The sequence below is a fragment of the Phaethon aethereus genome (genome assembly GCF_964289735.1).
Source record: "Phaethon aethereus genome assembly, chromosome: 1".
Lineage (NCBI taxonomy): Eukaryota > Metazoa > Chordata > Aves > Phaethontiformes > Phaethontidae > Phaethon > Phaethon aethereus.
In genome coordinates, this window is record NC_138575.1 from 43739314 (window position 1) to 43758498 (window position 19185).

Below are 19185 nucleotides of genomic sequence, written 5' to 3' on the forward strand. Positions count from 1 at the left end.
ACCTGGAGTCCTGCGTCCAGCTCCGGAGCCCTCAGCACAGGAAAGACATGGACTTGTTGGAGTGGGTCCAGAGGAGGGCCACCAAAATGATCAGAGGAATGGAACACCTCTCCTGTGAGGACAGGCTAAGAGAGTGGGGGTTGTTCAGCCTGGAGAAGAGAAGGCTCTGGGGAGACCTTACTGCAGCCTTTCAGTGCTTAAAAGGGGCTTATAGGAAAGATGGGGACAGACTTTTTAGCAGGGTCTATTGCGCTAGGACAAGGGGTAATGGTTTTAAACTAAAAGAGGGTAGATTTGGACTAGATCTAAGGAAGAAATTCTTCACAGTGAGGATGGTGAAACACTGGCACAGGTTGCACAGAGAGGTGGTAGATGCCCCATCCCTGGAAACATTCCAGGTCAGGTTGGACGGGGCTCTGAGCAACTTGATCTAGTTGAAGATGTCCCTGCTCATTGCAGGGGGGTTGGACTAGGTGACCTTTAAAGGTCCCTTCCAACACAAAGATTCTATGGTTCTATGACTCTGTGAACCATAGAATATAGCTTTGTATAGCTTGGAAGTTGTGATTATATATTTTCAGATGGAACACGGCATTGTTTCAAACATAAATCACTTGAAGGCAGCAGACATTTAAATTCCGTCAGAACCAGTGAATCAATGTGAGCAGAGAGGGTGTTAGTGAAAATAACATGATTTTTATCTTCAAAATCTCATGAACCACTGAACCTAGAAGACAAACTGCTGTACATCGTAGCAAGGTTGGACTTCTAGTGGCATGTAGCATTGATATCTCCTCTTGGTGATCCTTAGTCATCAATAGTCAATGGCTTTTCAAATCAGGCAAAAGCGCAGTCCTTTTTCTGGACAGGACAGGATGTTTTCTGCATATCAAGTGTCTTGAACCACTTACTGGATATCAACCAGCCCTGGTGAAATAAGGACTAGCCAGCAGGAGTAAAGAGAACTTTAAATAAAAAGGTTTTGTTGTCCTAGTGTGGGAGAGTAAGAAACACAGAAATAGCTATATGAGAGGAATTGTCTGCATGAGGCTTTATTTTCAAAAGCTTACATAGGGAGTGTAAAGCTCCTCTTGAACATGCACTTCTCAGGCAATTGCGCTAATGGCACACTGTGCGCACAGTCTTCAGTTTTAATAGCAGCTGCTTGGGTAAAAAGGAGGTTCTGTTGCCTGATTTTCTAATTCTGTATGCATTGATTTTGGAAATATCCTTTCTGTGCAAAGCCCTGGGGCAGAAAGTAAATTTTTTTCCATTTTTGAGTGCCTGGGATTTGTGAATCCTAGAAACAGGCCAAAGCCTTGATGCTATACTTGACATTTGAAAGTCAGCTAAGCTAAAAGTCAAATACTGCTTAATCACGGAGAAAGAAAAGATTATTGCTAGTATTCCACTCCAGACGCATGAGACCCCATGGTTTCCTTGTTCCCTTGCCACAGCCTGTAAGCTGTATACATTCTGTGGGAGAAGATTTAGTACGACTCAAAAGTTAAAGAGCAGTGCGTTTATGACTAAGAAACACTTGATGAAAAAGAAAAATTTGTTTCAAGAGATGATGAGCAAGAAATGCCCCTATTCTTTCCCCAGCCACCTTTCTTTTGCTTCTTTAGTACGCTCCTGTCTCTATTGTTTACTGCCTGTTTTAATGGTTTCTTTGTCTGTTGTTTTCTTTCTTTTCTCCAAAACTTTACTGACTCTTGTTCTTTCCTTTCTACTCAAGGGTCTTTTTCTGGTTTCTCATGTGCCCCCCACCCCCTGTAGTCCACACCTTCATTTTGCACCCTGTCTTAGTCTATTCCTCTTTTAATTAATTTCTCAACCTGTTTATTGAGACTGCTGCCAACTTAAGACAAGGCTACTGGCAGAGGGCAGGACCTGGCTTCACTCCATAGATAAGATCTTCAAGGAATGAACAATTTGGGAAGCCATTAGGCATCAGTAATCTGCACTATGCCCTTGGAGACAGTGTTGAGGTTCATTAGTGTCTAATGCAATAAGTACAAACACAGAGTGATAACGTGTCACTGGAGCAAAAGGGAGGAACAGATCCTGATCTCAGAGAATTGACTGCTGAAGTCTTAAGTAATTCCACTGATATTCTTGGAAACATACTGTCTGCGTCAGTGCTTGCAAAGATATCCACACCCCTTTCTCCTAAGAGATGACCCCTGCAAATACTGGACCTGATTCACACCTATTTTTGTTGAAGTTTTGCACAAGCAAACTGATCATCTCACTGATCTCAGTGAAGATAGGCCAAGTTTGGTGATATGAGACCAAGACTACCGAACCCAGCCTATATATTCTCTCTGAGTGCTTTCCAAAGTCTTCAGTTGTATTTTGAGAGTCTCCGCATTTCCAGTCAAATTCAATTCTTCATGTTTGACAGAACTTGCTCTGGCACTAGTGTGCTAAAAAAACCCTGGAAACTCCTCCAAAGTATAGTACAGAAAAGATAAAACCCACTGTTGTCCTTGAAGAGAACACTGCAAGGCTGCTGGTTCTGTTCTTTCAAGCAGACTGGTAGTTTTTTGTCCTATTGTGTCAGTTCATGGTTGCTGAATGTATTCTAAAACATCTCAATTACTTTCTATTTTACAGACATTTTTATTAGATCTATAATCTCATGCCTCATATCCTCAGTGTCCTCAGTGCTCTGCTAAACAATTATCAGGAGGATGTATTTTCTCCCTGATGGATTCTAAGCTTTTCTTCCAGAGGCTAGATTTTATTGCAGATTTTATGTCAGGACAGCAGAGGCTCATTGTTTCTTCTTAATTGTTCCCACTAGAAGTCAAAAACATAAATACAGAAAGAAGAGCTGGAATGATCATCCAGGCAAGAGAGAGAACAGTTTTTGATGTCCAACATTCTCATAAAAATTCATTTCATGTTCCTGCTGACCTCCTTCTTGTTGATTCACAACAGATAAACAGAACCTATCTCTTTTTTCCTCTGTTACGATGCATCAGAGAGGCCAGGCTCATCTCTTACACAGCCTCTTTACTGCAGAATAACAGGCTGCAGGACGGCAGACAGTTTTGCAAGCTTTCATATTCTGGCTGTTCTTTCTGCCCATGCCTATTACCTTGGCCTCCTCATATACTGAAAAACTTCACCCACCTTGGGTGGTCTTAGCCCCGCAAAAGATCACAAATTAAAAGGCATGTTAATGCTGTCCCCAGAATACGATACTTCAGGCCTGTCTGTTGTGCTCTGCATTTTCTACAGCAAAAAACCACAGCAATATATTCCCACCTTTCAGATAAAGGTATCAAATTCATTAATTAGCTTTCTAATTAATATTAAGGCTAACCTTCTGTTCCAGCCTTCACTTTCTATTCTTCTTAAGACAGATTGTATTTGAAAATGGGGATCCTGAAAATATGACAGGAAAAGCTTTTCTTTCCTCCAGTCATCGCACTAGCAGTGTCATAGGTATATGAGACTTAAGAGCACTGCATATGACATATTTCATTCATATAGTGGGCATTTTCAAATAGATATTTTAAGGAATACATTTATTAATAAATTAAATGGACAGCACATGAAGGAATCAGGCTAGACTTGTTGGTTTCAGTATTTTGGGAGGTTTCCTAGAAGCTGGCTGCTATGAAGTAGCCAACATGCCAAGACTGCAGACTGCTGACATACTTTGAGCTCAAAGAAGAAGATGGAGATCATGGAAGGCAATGCAAGTTTGAGAAATTAAATGGCAAGAACCACAGAATCATTAAGGTTGGAAAAGACCTTCGAGATCATCAAGTCCAACCGTTAACCCAACACCATGATGCCCCCTAAACCATGTCCCGAAGCGCCACATCCATAATATCGCAATAGACTTTCTCAGCATAATTCCAGTGGGTCCTAAGTTGGGTAAACTCAAGCATGTAAGAGAGTAGTGTTAGATTTTTCACTAACGGGCTAAACACTACAATGACTTTTCTGATTTTGGTGAAAAAATGTTGGGTTTATGTCTGCAAAAGTCCCACAATTAGAGGCTATTGCTACCAAGTTTATTTTATTTATTGATTCTGTCATTCTGAATGCCGCCTTCCCCCTGCATTTGACAAGCACTTGAAATACCGTTACAAAACAAATGCACATGAACTCAAGCCAAGCATCCTTTTGCACAAATATACTATATTCAGAAGCACCTACGTTATTTTGGAGCCAAGGCAATTTTTACAAATGGCACTCAGAGGAGTGCGAGGGGGGAGTGATACCCCTCCCCAGGGGAGCGACACAGGCAGTAGCCTCTGTTGGGGTCACTCACATGCTCTCCCGTCCTAACGCAGTGCCCGTTGAGCTGATGTCTGCACGGTGCAATGCCTTTCACAGACACAATGCGGAGTCTTTCCCACCACCTACAGAAAATGGCTTGTATCTACCTAGGGGTGCACGGGAGAAGTTGGTCCAGCTCCTTCATTAACCACCTATCTCCCCGATAAAACACTGAGAGGCTTCATTCTTGCCGGGTAACAAATTTGAGAAGATAAATATTCCTGCTTAATAGTAAAATATTTCATGTTTCAAATTCACTGGGCTTTTTTTCTATCCAATTTATTGCAAGGGTTGGCAACTGCCTACTTCACAATTCTGGCAGCTGCCTGTGCATAGGAAAACCCATGTCAGAAAAAAGAAGCTCAGAACCATAGGTTTGAAGGGCTCAGGCCCGATGAGAGCTACCCTTCAGCTCTAGATGACTCCGGGTATGTTGCAGGATCACCTCCTTTCCAGAACAACACAGTTGCAGCTGGCTCCATTTACTGTATTTTGCATTTCTGCTCTGCCTTCTGTCTGGATCTACCTAGGGTTTAGGGTAGGAGCTGAACATTTGCAAAGGGCAAACTATGAGCACGGAGTGAGTTTCCGACCAAAGAGCACAGTGCTTATACAACGTAGCTTGTTGTGAGTTGTGCTTCTCTGTGGCAACGCTATTTAAGTGTCTGAAGCCTCTTAATTTCCTCCTTTATATTGCAGGCTTGTTTTGATTTGTTGTCTCTCTTTTAAGTAATCTTGCAAAACCGACATTGTAGAAGTCCGTGGATCTTGGTTCTGACCGTGTGCGCAGCTGGCTCGGCACGCTCCTATCCCCGAGCTGGGTTTGCACAAATCGGCTCTGCTAATCCCAGAGCGAGGAGCCCTCAGGTATTGGTATTATCCCGCCTGCATCTGTAGAAGTGCCATAGAGCGCTCCCGCTTCGTTCCTGCTTCTGCCAGTCAGTCAGCATGGCATCTCCGTGCGGCACTGGAGGGAAGCTGGCGCTCAGGTCAGCCTGTGCCGGGGGCTCCTTGTGCCCCCCTCCGTCCCGCGGAGCACTGCCCGCACCTTCTCGCTGCAGTAACAGACTCGTGGATTTGGTTCTCTTTTTTTAATTTTAATATTGTGTGAGAGGCAGAAGCCAACCTTATGATGACTATTAATTGTCTGCAGAAGGTGCAGATTATTATTTAGATTGCATGTATCTATTTTTCAGTCTGCTTCGGAAGGCTACCTTGGGCAGGAACGGTAGGACAGTATTTGCCATACAATTGTGAGGAAAAAAGAACCATGAAGTGAGAAGAGATGATTTAATAGATCTATTCAATAAAGCAGTGCCCCGAGGGCACCACCAGCCCTGACTGTCCCTGGCCACCCCTCTGGAGCTGCCCAAACCCTGCCCACCTCACGTCAGCCCCCTGGGCCCCCAGTGATGCTGCAGCAGGGATGGTCTCCAGCTCCCCAGAGCTCTGCCCTGCCTGTCCTGTCCGCATCCCCAGGGAGGTGCCCGATGCCGGGGCTGGGCTGCCCCAGTGCCCCCCAGCTGCCCCAGTGCCCCTGGCCCACTGGGTGCCCAGGCAGCAGCAGCTCTGCCCCTTTGCCTGGAGCTGTGGGAGCTGTGGTGCATGGTGCTAAGAATTACTGGGTTAAAAACTGAGAACGTCAGGCGTGGGCTGTCAGGAAAAATGAAGACATTCATAAGAAACTAAGCATATGGCCACTAGGTCTGTATTAGGCTTCATTTCACCTTCACGGGATTACCCCCTTTCCCTCTGAGACTGGCAGGGACTGGGTTAGTGTTACACAGGGGAGCTCACATCTACGCAACAGCCAGAATATTCTCAGTTGCAATATGCTGACCTGCAACTTTGCAGATGAAATAATTGATTATTTTTGCTGTCGGCCCCCTCCTGCTCTGCTAAAATTCAATTTTATGGTGCAACATTCCCTATGGACGTGTTTTGTCATTTGTTTCCAAGGCATGCTGGAAGCATGTATGTGCTTCTAGCAAATGCTGAGACCTAAGAGAAATAGATTATAAATTAGCAGCAGCAGACTATAGTATAATAAACTGCTTACTTTGTACCATATCATATGTGACCTTTTGTAACAGTTGTAAAGCCCCGCTATATACTTATCTATTAAATACCATTCTGTGTGCCACACCTTTTAGGTCCACTGTATTCAAGTGCGAGTCAGCCTTTTTTCTTCTTTTTTAGGACCGTTAAAAGCGTCAGCAGTAAATGAAGCCCAAGGTGACCAAGGTCCTGATCCTGCAAGTTCCCAAGTGTTGCCCCTTGCCTTTACCACCAAGATGTGTGGTTAGAGCACTGTGAAATCTCTCAAGTGCTGGCACTTTTGAAAACGGGCTGAAAGAGTCTTACTTCGCAGCAGTTCAAGGGAAGTCTGTCTCATCAAGCTGTGGGAATCATCAGTGCTGTTTTGTTGAGTATGTTACCTCAGCATATGAAGGGAAATGACACAGTCATTGAATTGAAAATGTCTTAGCATCTAGAGACCTTTTTTCAGAAAAGAATCATGAAAGAGGGTTAAATCATCCATCTGTTTCTGGAATTACCAACATTCCCCATGTTCTGTGATGTTTCTGATCAGGCATGGTTTTTGATTTTCATCTGCAAGCTCAGAAAGGCAGATGTGGAATAGTGCATATATAGGTTTCCATCCTTTCCTAACCCAGATCTTTGCAGAGTGATTAGAGCTGTGTAACAGGGCTGTCAGCTTTAATGTGACAGCTCAGCTCTCCTGCATTTATTCTAAAAATGGTGCCGCTGGTTCATTTCCTACAGCTCCTAGATTTGATTATACCAGCTATACATTTCCTATACATTTTGATGTGTTTAGTGATTCCCAAGCACACCATCTAAACAACCTTCTGAACCCCATTTTTTTTAAAGGAGGAAAATTTCATCATCCAGCATGGTTTAACATCTTGTACTGAATATTAATGATGCATGTTTGAGTTTGCAGTTCAGATCGGTCATTTTCATCCAAGCCTCATGAATATTTGCTATATTTTACTTACTTTATAATTATTATTTTAAAGCCTAATTGTGAGGATTATTTCTTAATTTAGTAGCTTCAGTATTCTGGCAGTCATTATATGAATCTCACAAATTAAATCCAGTCCTCAAACCTTCTTCATTATTTCCTCAACTGTATCAATGAGTCAGTAGAAGAGATTGCTGCTTCCTAGGTATCCTCGCTTAGTCAAGGGCAGATAACTTTTGGTGCTACCACTCTTTCCCCTTCAAGCACAGTCTAGTTTATATCAGCACCTGTACAAAGAGTACTTGTCTGTGTGTAATGATTATTAATTCATCATAAATTCAGCAAAAACCTAACTAAGATAGTAATTCATGCAACATTTTCCATCATAATTTCAAAAGTTTATCATGAGCACTGGCTTAAATAGTCTGTCCTTAATTCCAATAATATAATAAATCTAAAATACCTGCATAGCATGATTTAAATACTTCAAACAGCCAATTAATTGTTCTTAAAAAAAAAAAAAAGACATAGAGAAAGAAAACATCTCCCATTAAAAGCAAATGGTCAGTCCTGAAGTGGTCAGGCAGTTGGACTAGATGATAGTTGTAGGTCCCTTCCAAATGAACTATTCCTATTCTATTCCATGCCATGCCATGCCATTCTAAATATCAGAACCTTTCTGGTTTTAACCTTTCATTTTCTTTCTTGCTGCTTTTCATAAAAGTTTCCTCGCTTTATATTTTGTTCCTGTGCTATTCCTTTTTTCTCCTCTTACAGGAATGCAAACAACCTTTCATGCTCAATGAATGGGCAGGTCTATCTCTGGCAATATGCTGTCCCTGACAATGGTCTCTAGATACCCACTGTTATGACAGTAATGACTACAATTCCTGAATAGGATTATAACACAAAGTATTCTATGATCATGGTAGTTATAGGAGTGCCTTATGATTATATGTTTGGGTATCACCTTAATCACTGAAAATTATTTGAGTCCAGCTAACAAGTTTTTGTTCATAAAGGGGAAGAGTGTTGATCTATCATGCTCCTCTGAGCTGCTTGATTTAGAACTGAGCAGGGAAAACATTTACTTCATTTAATATAAAGTACTAAAAAATAATTCTTTTATTGGCTTTCATCCAAATATGCTAATTTAAACACGTAACTGCGATTTTTTCTTATTTTATCATTCATCCCACTCAATCTCAATTCCTGAGGAGGCAATATTTCCATAAAAAGATACCATAGTCGAATATTTATTGCTTTATTCTCATTAATACCTTTTTAAAGTAGTGGAATGGCTATTAATTTTATTTTATTGGTCTGTTATTGGTTTTTGGTTTGGCAGTGAGCTCCGACCTCAGCAGCTGCCTATGCTTCAAAAATCCATTCTTTGGACATGTTCTGCACCTTCTCCAAAGGCAGCTGGAATAATCAGCCCAATGGATGGAAAGAGAGGTCTGGGAGAACAAATGGACAACAATAATAGAAAAGAAAAATGTTCATAGAGTGTAATCAGTCTTCAGTTTCAAGTCTGTTCATCTTCCCTGTTGTACAGGGCTGTATCACAGTAGTCCCAGGTTTGGCCCAAAGAATGAGCTTGTGCGGATGTGTCAGCAGAATAAACTGGTGCATGTGGCACACTCCTGGATGTGCTAATGAAAGAGCTCTAGGGAAAAACTCAAAAGAGACTAACAGACTCAGGTTAACTTAAAACATATTTTAGTAGACCTACTAGATATATTCAGTCTAAGTACTGACTATATGAGAACACCAAGTCATAGCAACTTTGACTATAATGAACAAAGAAAGAAGAGATGGTGCTTTGGCGTTAAAGATAGCAGCAAAGCCATCCATAAGTATGATATGGTGTCAAGATCAGATATTCAAAACACGATGAATGGGAAATAGAAGCACATCATCTTAAAGGAAAAAAAGTGGGCCTAAAAAGTCAAATTAGATAAAACCACTCATTTTCTGTACTTTTAACTCTATGAATCAGTGCAGAATTTGTGGAATTGCATCAACAAAGGTAATTACCTAGGGAAATAATATGATTGCTTTATGTCATTCAAGGGCTATACATATTTGCTGCTAGTAAGATTATTTTGTCAGAAAAGAAATACACAATAAAATGACAAAATTACCAAAAACCTAAGAGCAAGGGTGCTATTCTTAATAGCAGCCTACATTTGGTACTCACCTCTCTGTGACCGTGTTCAAATACTAAATAACGATTCCATTAAAAACTATACGAAAGAACAGAAAGTGACTGAAAGAAGCTATCCAGAAAGAGATGTTGCATTCACTGTCTGAATTTCTTACTGTTTTGAAATCCCAACATTAATTGAGCCATTTAGGATTCCACAAGTACAACTTTTTTTTTTTTTTTTAAATACATGATTAGCACCTTGCAGTTTGTCACTGTTTTCTATCTATGCTTATTTCATCAGCATTATATTTTAATAACTTTATGGGAAAAGCTCCCTGCATTTAATTTAATGTAAAGATTTGGGGCCCAATTACACTGTGGAAAACTTCCTGTAGAAAAGGCTCTCTTTAAATGAAATGGGCGACATCTTTCACCACTGCAAGGGTATTTCCAGCTTCCAATGGCCAAATGGAGAGCTTGTTCACCCGAGGAAAGTGAGGGCGAAATAGCACAAATATCTTATTTTTCTGATGCTTCCTATCGAACATCATCATTGGGCCTCTTTTAAGACTAGCAGCCTCCTGGAGTGTTTCCAAGGGAGCAAGAGGCTGTGTAGGGAAAGAGCAGACTTCCTTGTGCAGATTCATCCCCTTCCATACTAACAGTCCTGCAAAACACCTCTCATCTGCAGACCAGTAGAGAATATTATGGCGTGCTATCTCATCAAAAGGAGCTTGCCCCTCCTCCCAGATTTACTCAGGAGGAGTGGGGAAGAAGGCGGCTTTCCCTTTTAGTACCCCTGTCCATGCTGTGTACACTCCACATTACAGGGAGTTGAGGGAGCACCCAGACATCAGATAATAGTTCAGCTGGGATTTCTCCACCGTTTTTTCCCCCGTTCTAGGAGGACAGCTGATAGTATACAGTATCTAAAACTGCCTGGCATGATATACAGCAGTATTTGAGAAATAGTAAAGGATGGTATAAATAGACACTGTGCCTGACTTTCCTCTCTTCACAACAACGTAAATCAAGATGATTGCCACTGAAATTCAGAAGCACATCACTATAAAACTGGTGTAAGAGTACTGTCAGGCTCTCTGACTTGATCCACGGAAACAAACTGCCTAACATAGCTGCTGTGGCTATTCCTCTTCACCGGCTGTGCAGAGACCGTGTTCGGCAGTAAGGCAAATCACATCACCCACTGCTCTCTTGCACTAACAGCGCTGACTGACGTGTGGTGGCACATTACGCAGTCACGCAGTCGGGTTGCTGCTGTCCCCAGCAATCCTGCCCACAAGATGCTGCCACCTCCGAGGAAGAACACCCGATCCCCTCATGAATCCTCTCCTGAACCGCCATGGCTTTTAGTTGTTTTAAGTGGTAACACCATAATACAAAACTACTGCTAAATATTTTTTATTTCACTGTCACTTTTCACAGTGTAGTGGAAGAGAGGAGCTAAAATAGCTGCACAGTCATCCCTAGTACTGAACCGTGTGTATGGATGTGTGTTCTATAAATATGATTTGTCTCTGCCAAAGGTGGTTTTTTTCTTCATTAAAAAAGGTAAAATTCATGCTGCAGAATAGAGAATGATATGACTTCGTGCTACTTGCTTCCTAGTTAAGCTGTATTTTGGCTTACTTGAAAATAAAAATGCATCTCGATCTTGTGTCCTTTTTCAGTCATTAATGTAAAGCAAAACAAACCCCCAAATGTTTGTCTGTGGCATTGGTGAATTGCACTTTCCTTAAGTCAGACTAGAATCTAAAATAATTTTCCAGTGCCTGCCGTGTTCAGCCAATATTATAGACCCGTCTCTGTTGAGTGTGAGAAAGTAGCACTGGGTAAAACCTCTTTGGTCAATATGGAAAACACTTCACACATCAGCTACTGACCATTGAATGCAACCACACAGAAGAGCATTTTCTGCCCTTGATCAACAATAATTCCTGGCATTTACATTTAATCTGAGAGCCTGCAATGATAATAAATTCTCAGAGCACCCCCCTGAATTAGGTAACATAGTATTTGATTTACAAATGAGCAAAGTAAAACATAGAAGAGTAAAATAACTCTTCAAGGTCAGATAGTGAATTTTTGGCAGAGTCCAGAAAAACACCTAACCCTACAGCCTTTCAGAGTTGTGGAAAATAAGTGTAAACTTTGTTACTGAAGGAGATTGGTTGGTTTGTATCCGCTGTTCACTTACTCTGCACAGACATTAACCTGTCTGTAGTGATGACGTAAGTCAGTGAAGAACCATGTTTTCAAGCAATCATGTTACAGATTAGAAGAGGACAGGGAATGCTTGAAGTCTGGAAAACTTCTTTAACTTCTGAATCGCTGCTAGCTTTTGAATGAAGGGCTGGAATGCAGAGACACCTTAGCACGTTCCCATATTCTAGTTCTGCTGTCACTTGGTGGCAAAAGGGACACTTGGTTCTGAAGAAGGATATAATAGGCTGCACATGAACTACATACATGGACGAGGCCTCAAGTTTAATGGCAAAAAAAATCTGTGTACAGATGTCTCGAAGAACAGAATTGGTTTCAAAATGTGTAGACCTGTGAAGAAGAGTGTATAAATACACAGGCAGATGCCAGGGTATGCATTTACAATCCAGTTGAGAGCCATGGGATGAAGCATGGCTTCTTTAGACTTGCAAGGAAAAATAATCCGCATAGTAAAAATACTCTAAAAGATTTTTGGTTATTTTATGACCCTTACTTTTACTATAAATACGACTGCAGAACTGCTGTGATTGATAGGATTTCTATTTCTGGGGTTTGCAAGGGGTTGAAAAACCTCTTCTTCAGGCAAATCAGATTGCAAATTATATCTAAGCCCTGGTATATTTAATAACACACACAGTTAAAAAAAGGTCCTCTCCTGTATAGTCTGTGTCTTACTCTGCTCTTTTAGCACTTCACTACCTTATGGTTTCAAGTCAGTGCTTTTAGATCTGTTTCACACCTCCAATTTCTAAATCCTATGACATACTTCTTCTTGACAATTTTAAATTTAAATATATTTATAGAGCAAAAAGATATTTATGGTTTAACATTTTAATTATGCAGTAGTCAGATTTTATTAGTGCGTCTCTGTTACGTTTTGTATGAGAGGAAAGAGTAATGAAGAGAATTATCATTGTGGGGTTTTTAGGCTTATGAGCTTAATGTATCAGGATACAATAAAATGTATTATCAAAAGATGCCTTTCTTACAAAGGCAGGCGACAGCACCATACATATGACAATATAAAGCAGCAGTCAAACCTGTGGTAGCATTCTGTAATTGCAAAAACATTTTTTTTCTAAAAGTTTAATTTATAAAAAAAAGTTTGAAACGAAGAGCTTTAGGATTCCTAATCTTGGCTGTATGCATATTATGCAGCTTCTAAGAACAGAGAGGGCAGACTGAACAGAACCAAACCTATTTTCCCATACGACGGAACCGGAGCCCCAAATTGGTGCCAGATAACTTGGCCAGCTGCATAGCGCCCGTGACAGCATGGAAGGCATCCGTAGGGTGCAAATGGCTGGAACGATTCCCTTCCAGGCAACCTCGGAACTGTTAGGGGGCTTTCAAAAGAGAGCAAAAGCCTTGTAAAAGCTCTTTCGCTTTCTTCCCATTTGCTACCTAGTAAGCAGGAAGATACCTTCTGAAACAAACTGGACAGACATTACTCTGGAACTAAATAAACATTAAACATACAGGGGAGCTCTCTCTCCTTTTGCCTTCATTCCCAATCACAATGAACTTAATTAAGCTGAAGTATCTCCCAAAACCTAAATTATACTAAATATTAATTTCAGGAGCGCTGATACCTCCAGGCAACAGAGCTGCTAGCAAAAAATTTGCTTGAGTTGGCGGCTGCCTGCCTGAGAGCAGCCGCCCTGGGGCCCCGAGAAGCCCGGCCTGAAGGGCACCGGGCCGTGTCAGGCCGGGCTCCCCGGCAGATGGCCGCCCGTGGGAAGGCAGGTGGGCGAACGGGCGCAGGACCCCAGAGCTCCCCTGGAGACCTGGCAAAACAGCCCCGGGCCTCCCGGGGAGAAGAGGGAGGCCGCCCTGCCGTGCCGTGCCAGCTACCCGCCGGCTGCGGCCCTCCGCTTCGAAACCCGTTCGCAGCATCATCCCCGGGCCGCGGCCGGGGCGCGGAGGCCCGTTACCGCCCGCTGCTCCTCGGCACCGCCCTCGCCGCCAGCCCTTGGGGCGCGACCGGGCTGCGGCGGACGGAGGAGCCGGGCTCCGCCCCTCGCCGCGCGCCCCCTCGGCGGGGCCCCAGCCGCCCCACGGCCACGCGCCCTCCCCTCAAGCCGTGGGCGCCGGAGGTGGCGGTGCGCGCACGCGAGCGCGGGGCGTGAGGGAGGGAGAAGGGAAGGGGGGGGCGAAGGCACGGCGGGCGCGCGCACATTACCCGGCATGCAACGGGCGGCGGACTCGCACCAAGATGGCGGCGCCGCTGGAGGAGTACGAGAAAGAAGCGGGCTGTGTCCCCATCCTGCACCCGGAGGTGAGGGCACCCCGCCGGGCGGCGGCGGTGGCGCGCGGGCTCGGGACGCGCCCGGGACGGCGCCCCGCCGCAGGGGAGGGGGGAGGGAGGCGGGCGGGCGGGAGGTACGGTGCTGCTGCTGCTGCTGCCGCCGCCGCCGCCGCCGCCGCCGCCCCCCGCTGCTGGCCTGGGTGTGAGCGGCGGGCCGGGGTGGGCCGGGCCGGGTGGTGGCAGGGAGGTGGCCAGGAGGATGTGAGTGCCGGGGAGGAGGGCAGGGCCCGGCGCGAGGCCTCCTGTGGCCCCTTCCCCGGCGGTGGTCCTGGCCGGCACTGGGCCGTAGGGTGAGTCAGGCGGCGGGGGCCCGCCACGACCCCCGGCCGGCTGCGACCCCGCCGCTCCTTCGCAAGCAGAGCCGCCCCGGGGACGTACCGCGGCACTGGCCTCCCTCAGCAGCAGCTCTCGGTGCCCGGCCGGGCTCGGCGCCCGCCTCCGTCGCCCCGGGGGGGCGGAGACCCGGCAGCCCCCGGGGGCTGGGGGGGAGAAGTGGTTCGGGGGAGGGGGAATTAATGTTTCGTCTTGCGTTTTGTTGGCGCTGGCCTGCAGGCCGGGCCTGGTCCGATCCACCCAGTGCTCCCTGGGTGGCGTGGGGGTTATTTTGAAAGCAAACGGTCTGTGTTTTGCAATGTGTTGGCCAGGCGATGGGCGGAATGTTTACAGGTAACATGTAAAGGTCGTTTCGTGTCATATTTTTACCCTTCTTTTGTGCCACCCACCTTTGCCAGCAGCGTGCATGCATTCTTGGGGGCTAGTATGATTGTTTTGAGATGTATTTTAAACAGCTTAGGAAACCTTTTACGTGTGGCCTTGCCACCTGATATATTAAGGATTGTAAGATTGATTTTTCAGCCTACGAAAAAGATCAGTGCATATGCCAGGCTCCAGTTTTTGCTGAACAGATGGTACTCGTTTTCCTTAAACAACATCTTACAGATACTTTTAGTTTTCTTGATGACTGAAGATGCTCTATGGGCCTCTTTATGCAATTGTGTATTGTACCCACTCTTCTCTACGTCTCCAAACTGTGCTCACTTATGACTTCAAAATAGACCAGTCTGTTCTGAAGATTAGGTAGCAAATTGATGCACCCCAAAAAAGTGTCTTGATTTTTTTTTTTGTTGTCATTTTTTAAGTGATGTGTGAACACTGATGGTATGTGTTTCCTCAGACTAACTGAAGTACCCTCATTTGTCGTATCTGATGTTTTTCAGAAGTGGCAGAAGTTTTTAGTAACAATCCAGACTGCTGGATGTTGATGTTCTTTGAAATAAAATGTTACTAAGTTGTGGAAACTGGGCAGTCTAAAACTATAAAATGGAATAAAAAGCATCTACAGGCTGTTAGATAATCATTGTGTTTTAAAGATTGAAGATTAGTATTTGTTAAATGAACTTTGAGTAATTACTACGTAGTGAACAAAAATGTCTTGATTTCAATTGGTGATTTTCACTAGTTAAGCAATCTGGTAGAATTTTATACTGTTCCTTTGGTGAATAAAGTTGCGTCTGTGCGCAAAAAATGGGGAAGTTAATATATATTGTGTGCTGTAACACCGACCTGAATCTTTTCATATGCAATAAATATCACTTGTCTGACTAGTCTCGAGAGTTTTTTATTTGATTTTTCTGGAAATAACTGAGCATTTGACCATATCTTATTAACAGGGTAGTATTTAAATGGATTTTGGTGGGTGTTCCCTTAGTCCTTAAAATCCCTTTGTGCAGATAGGCTTTAAAATAGAAGGATGCTTTTATATTGAGATTGGCTGTTAAAAGAGCATTTCTGGAATGTCTGTTAAAAGCTTGAGAATTCTGTACCTTAGCAGAACTCTGTTGTCACAGACCTGCCCCCTGAACAATGTAGTGTATCTGTTCAGTCATTTTTGAAGGTCAGGGGCCTTAATACTCAGTAATTTCCACTTTTTAATAAAATAGCACCATGTCCTTATGTAAGTAGTGACGTTGGAGCATATAATCAGTTCTTACACTTGTATACATATAAAAACTGATGCTTTTTATAGGACTGTTAAAGTCTTTCCCAGTTTCTTGTGTTTCATGCTACTGTTATCTGTCATGCATTTTTTTCAGATGTTTTTTCTGTGTTTTTTTAAAAATGAGACTTTTGCTTCTTACTGTCTTTTTGTTTTGACTAATTTGGATTACTTTCAAAGTTTTTTGCGGGGCCTTTTTGGAAGGGAAGTGTTTGTTTTTATACGGGCTCTATGGCTTTCCATTTGCCATGAGATATTATGAACATAGTACTAATGTTGTAGGAAAGGTGGTCTTCAGAGTAGTGGAAAAATTATTTAAATACCGGAGTTCTGGAAGATCTCTTTATTTGTGAATGGCTCAGCTTAAAGTGATTCAAGTAATTTTGGTGAAAAGAGGTAGGAGCACTGCTGAAAATGTGAATGCTCTAGGAAATTGATGATGGGACTGCTTTTGGTGAGTTTTGTGTGGTATCTTGCTGAGAGAGTTCACAGGCCTCCCTCCCACATGAAAGCAAGCTGAACTTACATATTCAAAGGATATTTATTCTTTCTTATCACAAGTTCAGTTTAGTATGACAGTGTAGATCCCTCTGTTTTCTACTAGCATTGTTGTAAGATTACTAGTGGAACAGTAAAGCATATAAATATCATTTTAGTGATGAAGTACAACAAACAACATCAATTGCTCATGTAATATGCATAGAATGATCTTACAGTATATGATAAATAGATGGAGAACTGCTGGCTAACCTATATATATCGGAAATAGTTGCTAGAGAGAATTATTCCTGAATGTCATTGTTCCTGAAAGTTTTAGAGGAGTTAATCTACTAGACTCGAGACTTTTTTCATGAATGATTTGGAAGTAATAACAAAATTGTCATTAATAAAACTTGCTGATGAGCAAGATGGATAGCTACTAAGCAGGGAGGACAGAACAACTGTACAAAACCATCCAGAATTTATGTGAAGTTACGCTAGTAAACAAAGTGCACCTTAATGCAGCCGTATGCGAAGTAATGCATTGAAGATAAGGAACGTAGGCGTAGGATTGTATCCTGAAATTTATTGACTGCTAAGATATAGATATGAACAAGCAGCTCAGCAGAAACTCCCAGTATAATGCTTTGATTAAAAAATACCTGATATATTCCTTGTTTTATTTTTCTTTTTTAAAGGTGGTTTACTGATTAGGAACAAGGACATGATTTTTGGCTGAGCACGTGGTAATACTAAAGATGAAGTTAGTCCTTAAAAGTCATTGTTAAACAATGAAGAGTGTGGAAGAGATTTAAGAACTGTTTTAATAATGCCTTACAGTGAAAGGCTTGAAAAAAACCCTGTTCACATTATCAGAAACAGTGAGAAGCACCTTTTTTGCCCCATGTAAATACTTTCTTACTGAGATGCAGTGCTTTATTTAGTTTATATGTAACAAGATCCAGTGGCTGGAAAGTGAAGCTGAATGAGATCAAATTGAAAGGTATAAGTGGTAAATGGTGAGAGTGAGTAATCATTGTAAAGAAGAAAGGAGGGCAGTGGTGGATTATCCAGCTCTTAATGTTTTCAGCCTGAGTTTGGATGTCCAAATGCAAGCTTTTGAATTCCACGTGTGGATAACTGGGTGGTGTTTCAAACCTGTGAATACAGAGGAGTGTAGTCTATGTTGGGGTGACTCTGTGAGTGACGTACCACCTCTTTCACGTACACGAATTCTTCAGCAGGATTGTGAAGTGCATGGATGACCAAAGAGAGGGAGTGCTGTGGGTGTAGTTCTCGGGGTGGACGTGACATTGAGCCATGTAATATGGTAGCTCCATTATAAGAGACGCGGAGCACCCTAGGATGGCAGAGGGACACTGGACTGAGTAGTCCCTGCTAGCTTCTTTCCCTCTCCCAGTGTTCAGGTTTCTGGTGACAGTTACAATGGCAAGCTCTGCTTCGGTTTATACAGTGTAGCCCTAGTATGGCAATGCTACCCATACTGTTTGTACTTGTTATCCTTTGACTAAATGATTTCGGTAGGCCTTCTGGCTTTAAATTCCTTGGATCTTCTAAACAAGGGCAACTTCCTGACTGTTCTGTAGTAGGTGATAATAGGCTTGGATGTTCTCTTTTGACATGCAAGAATTGGTGGGGGGATCTTTAGGAAAAGGATTTTGTTTGTATTGCTCCTTTTTGTTTGGAAAATATTCTTGGTGTGTGGCCTAATATAGCCTGAACTGCTAAAGGTATTTCAGCTGTTCAGGGGTGCATTTCTTCCTAAATGGTAAGAACTATTACTGGGGAGGAAGATCTGTTTTGTTACTGCTATGTAGTGCATTCACCAGTGTCCTTCGGCTGTGTGGGATATGTTTGAGACATGGAAGTTATTAGTTATTACAGATCTCTCGTGGCATTAGAAAAGTCTTGGCTGTGAAAGTTGGGGGGGTTTTATTGGCTTACTCTGAAGTCAGAAAAAAATCTTCCTGCAAAGTTGGAAGAAAATTTTAAGAGTTATGGGCTCTGGCAGGAGTTATCCCAGCTGGAAGCCTTCACTTTTATTGTTGTTGCTGTCCCTGTGGTTCAATTTGTAACTATCTGGGAAGTTAGAAGTACGGTATCTCCTTGTATTCCTTGGTAGTGGTGTGAGGAAAATAGGTAATCTTATTGTAGATAGCTTTGGCTCTGATGTCTTCTCTTTAAAATACAAGTGAAAGGCCCAATTTTACAGTCTGACTCTATTCCCTGTGGGATTCTGTTGATATTGTTGGGGTTGTGTTGGGGTGCAGATTGTTCTTAATTGTCCTATAAGGGTTCAGGACTCACTCTGTATTTTACTCAGGATCACACCAGGGGCTAAGCTTACATTTGTGAGCCCATTCAAAGATTGGTTACTGTTTATTGTATTCCTTAAGAAGGACAGAACCATGAAGTCTCAGACAAATTAGCATGCTTAATATTGAAAGTTGATTCCTGCTTCATGTATTCTAATGCAGGCATTGAGGGTTTTGTAACTAATTTTTGTTATAGCCAGCATACTGCTTATGAAGTAGAAAGAGAAAATAAGCAAAGTCCTACACTAAAAGATAATGTTGTATAGCTGGGCAAGTTGCACCCAAATTTAATTAGTCTGGTTGAGACTTAAACCTGTTTCTAGTCTGAATTTAATTTGTTTCTGTTCATTACATCTTGAGAGATTGATCCAAATATAG

General features: G+C 42.7%; 1 protein-coding gene across 1 annotated transcript in view; it reads left to right on the forward strand.

Moving 5' to 3' along the window:
* Positions 1–13902: 13902 nt before the first annotated feature.
* ZDHHC17 (zDHHC palmitoyltransferase 17) overlaps positions 13903–19185 on the forward strand; it is a gene marked incomplete at both ends in the record, with an annotated part of 72273 nt that continues 66990 nt past the window's right edge. Inside the window, one exon of the mRNA XM_082013890.1 lies at positions 13903–13965. Within this exon, the coding sequence (XP_081870016.1) occupies positions 13903–13965 (63 nt within the window). The remainder of the gene's footprint in view (positions 13966–19185) is intronic.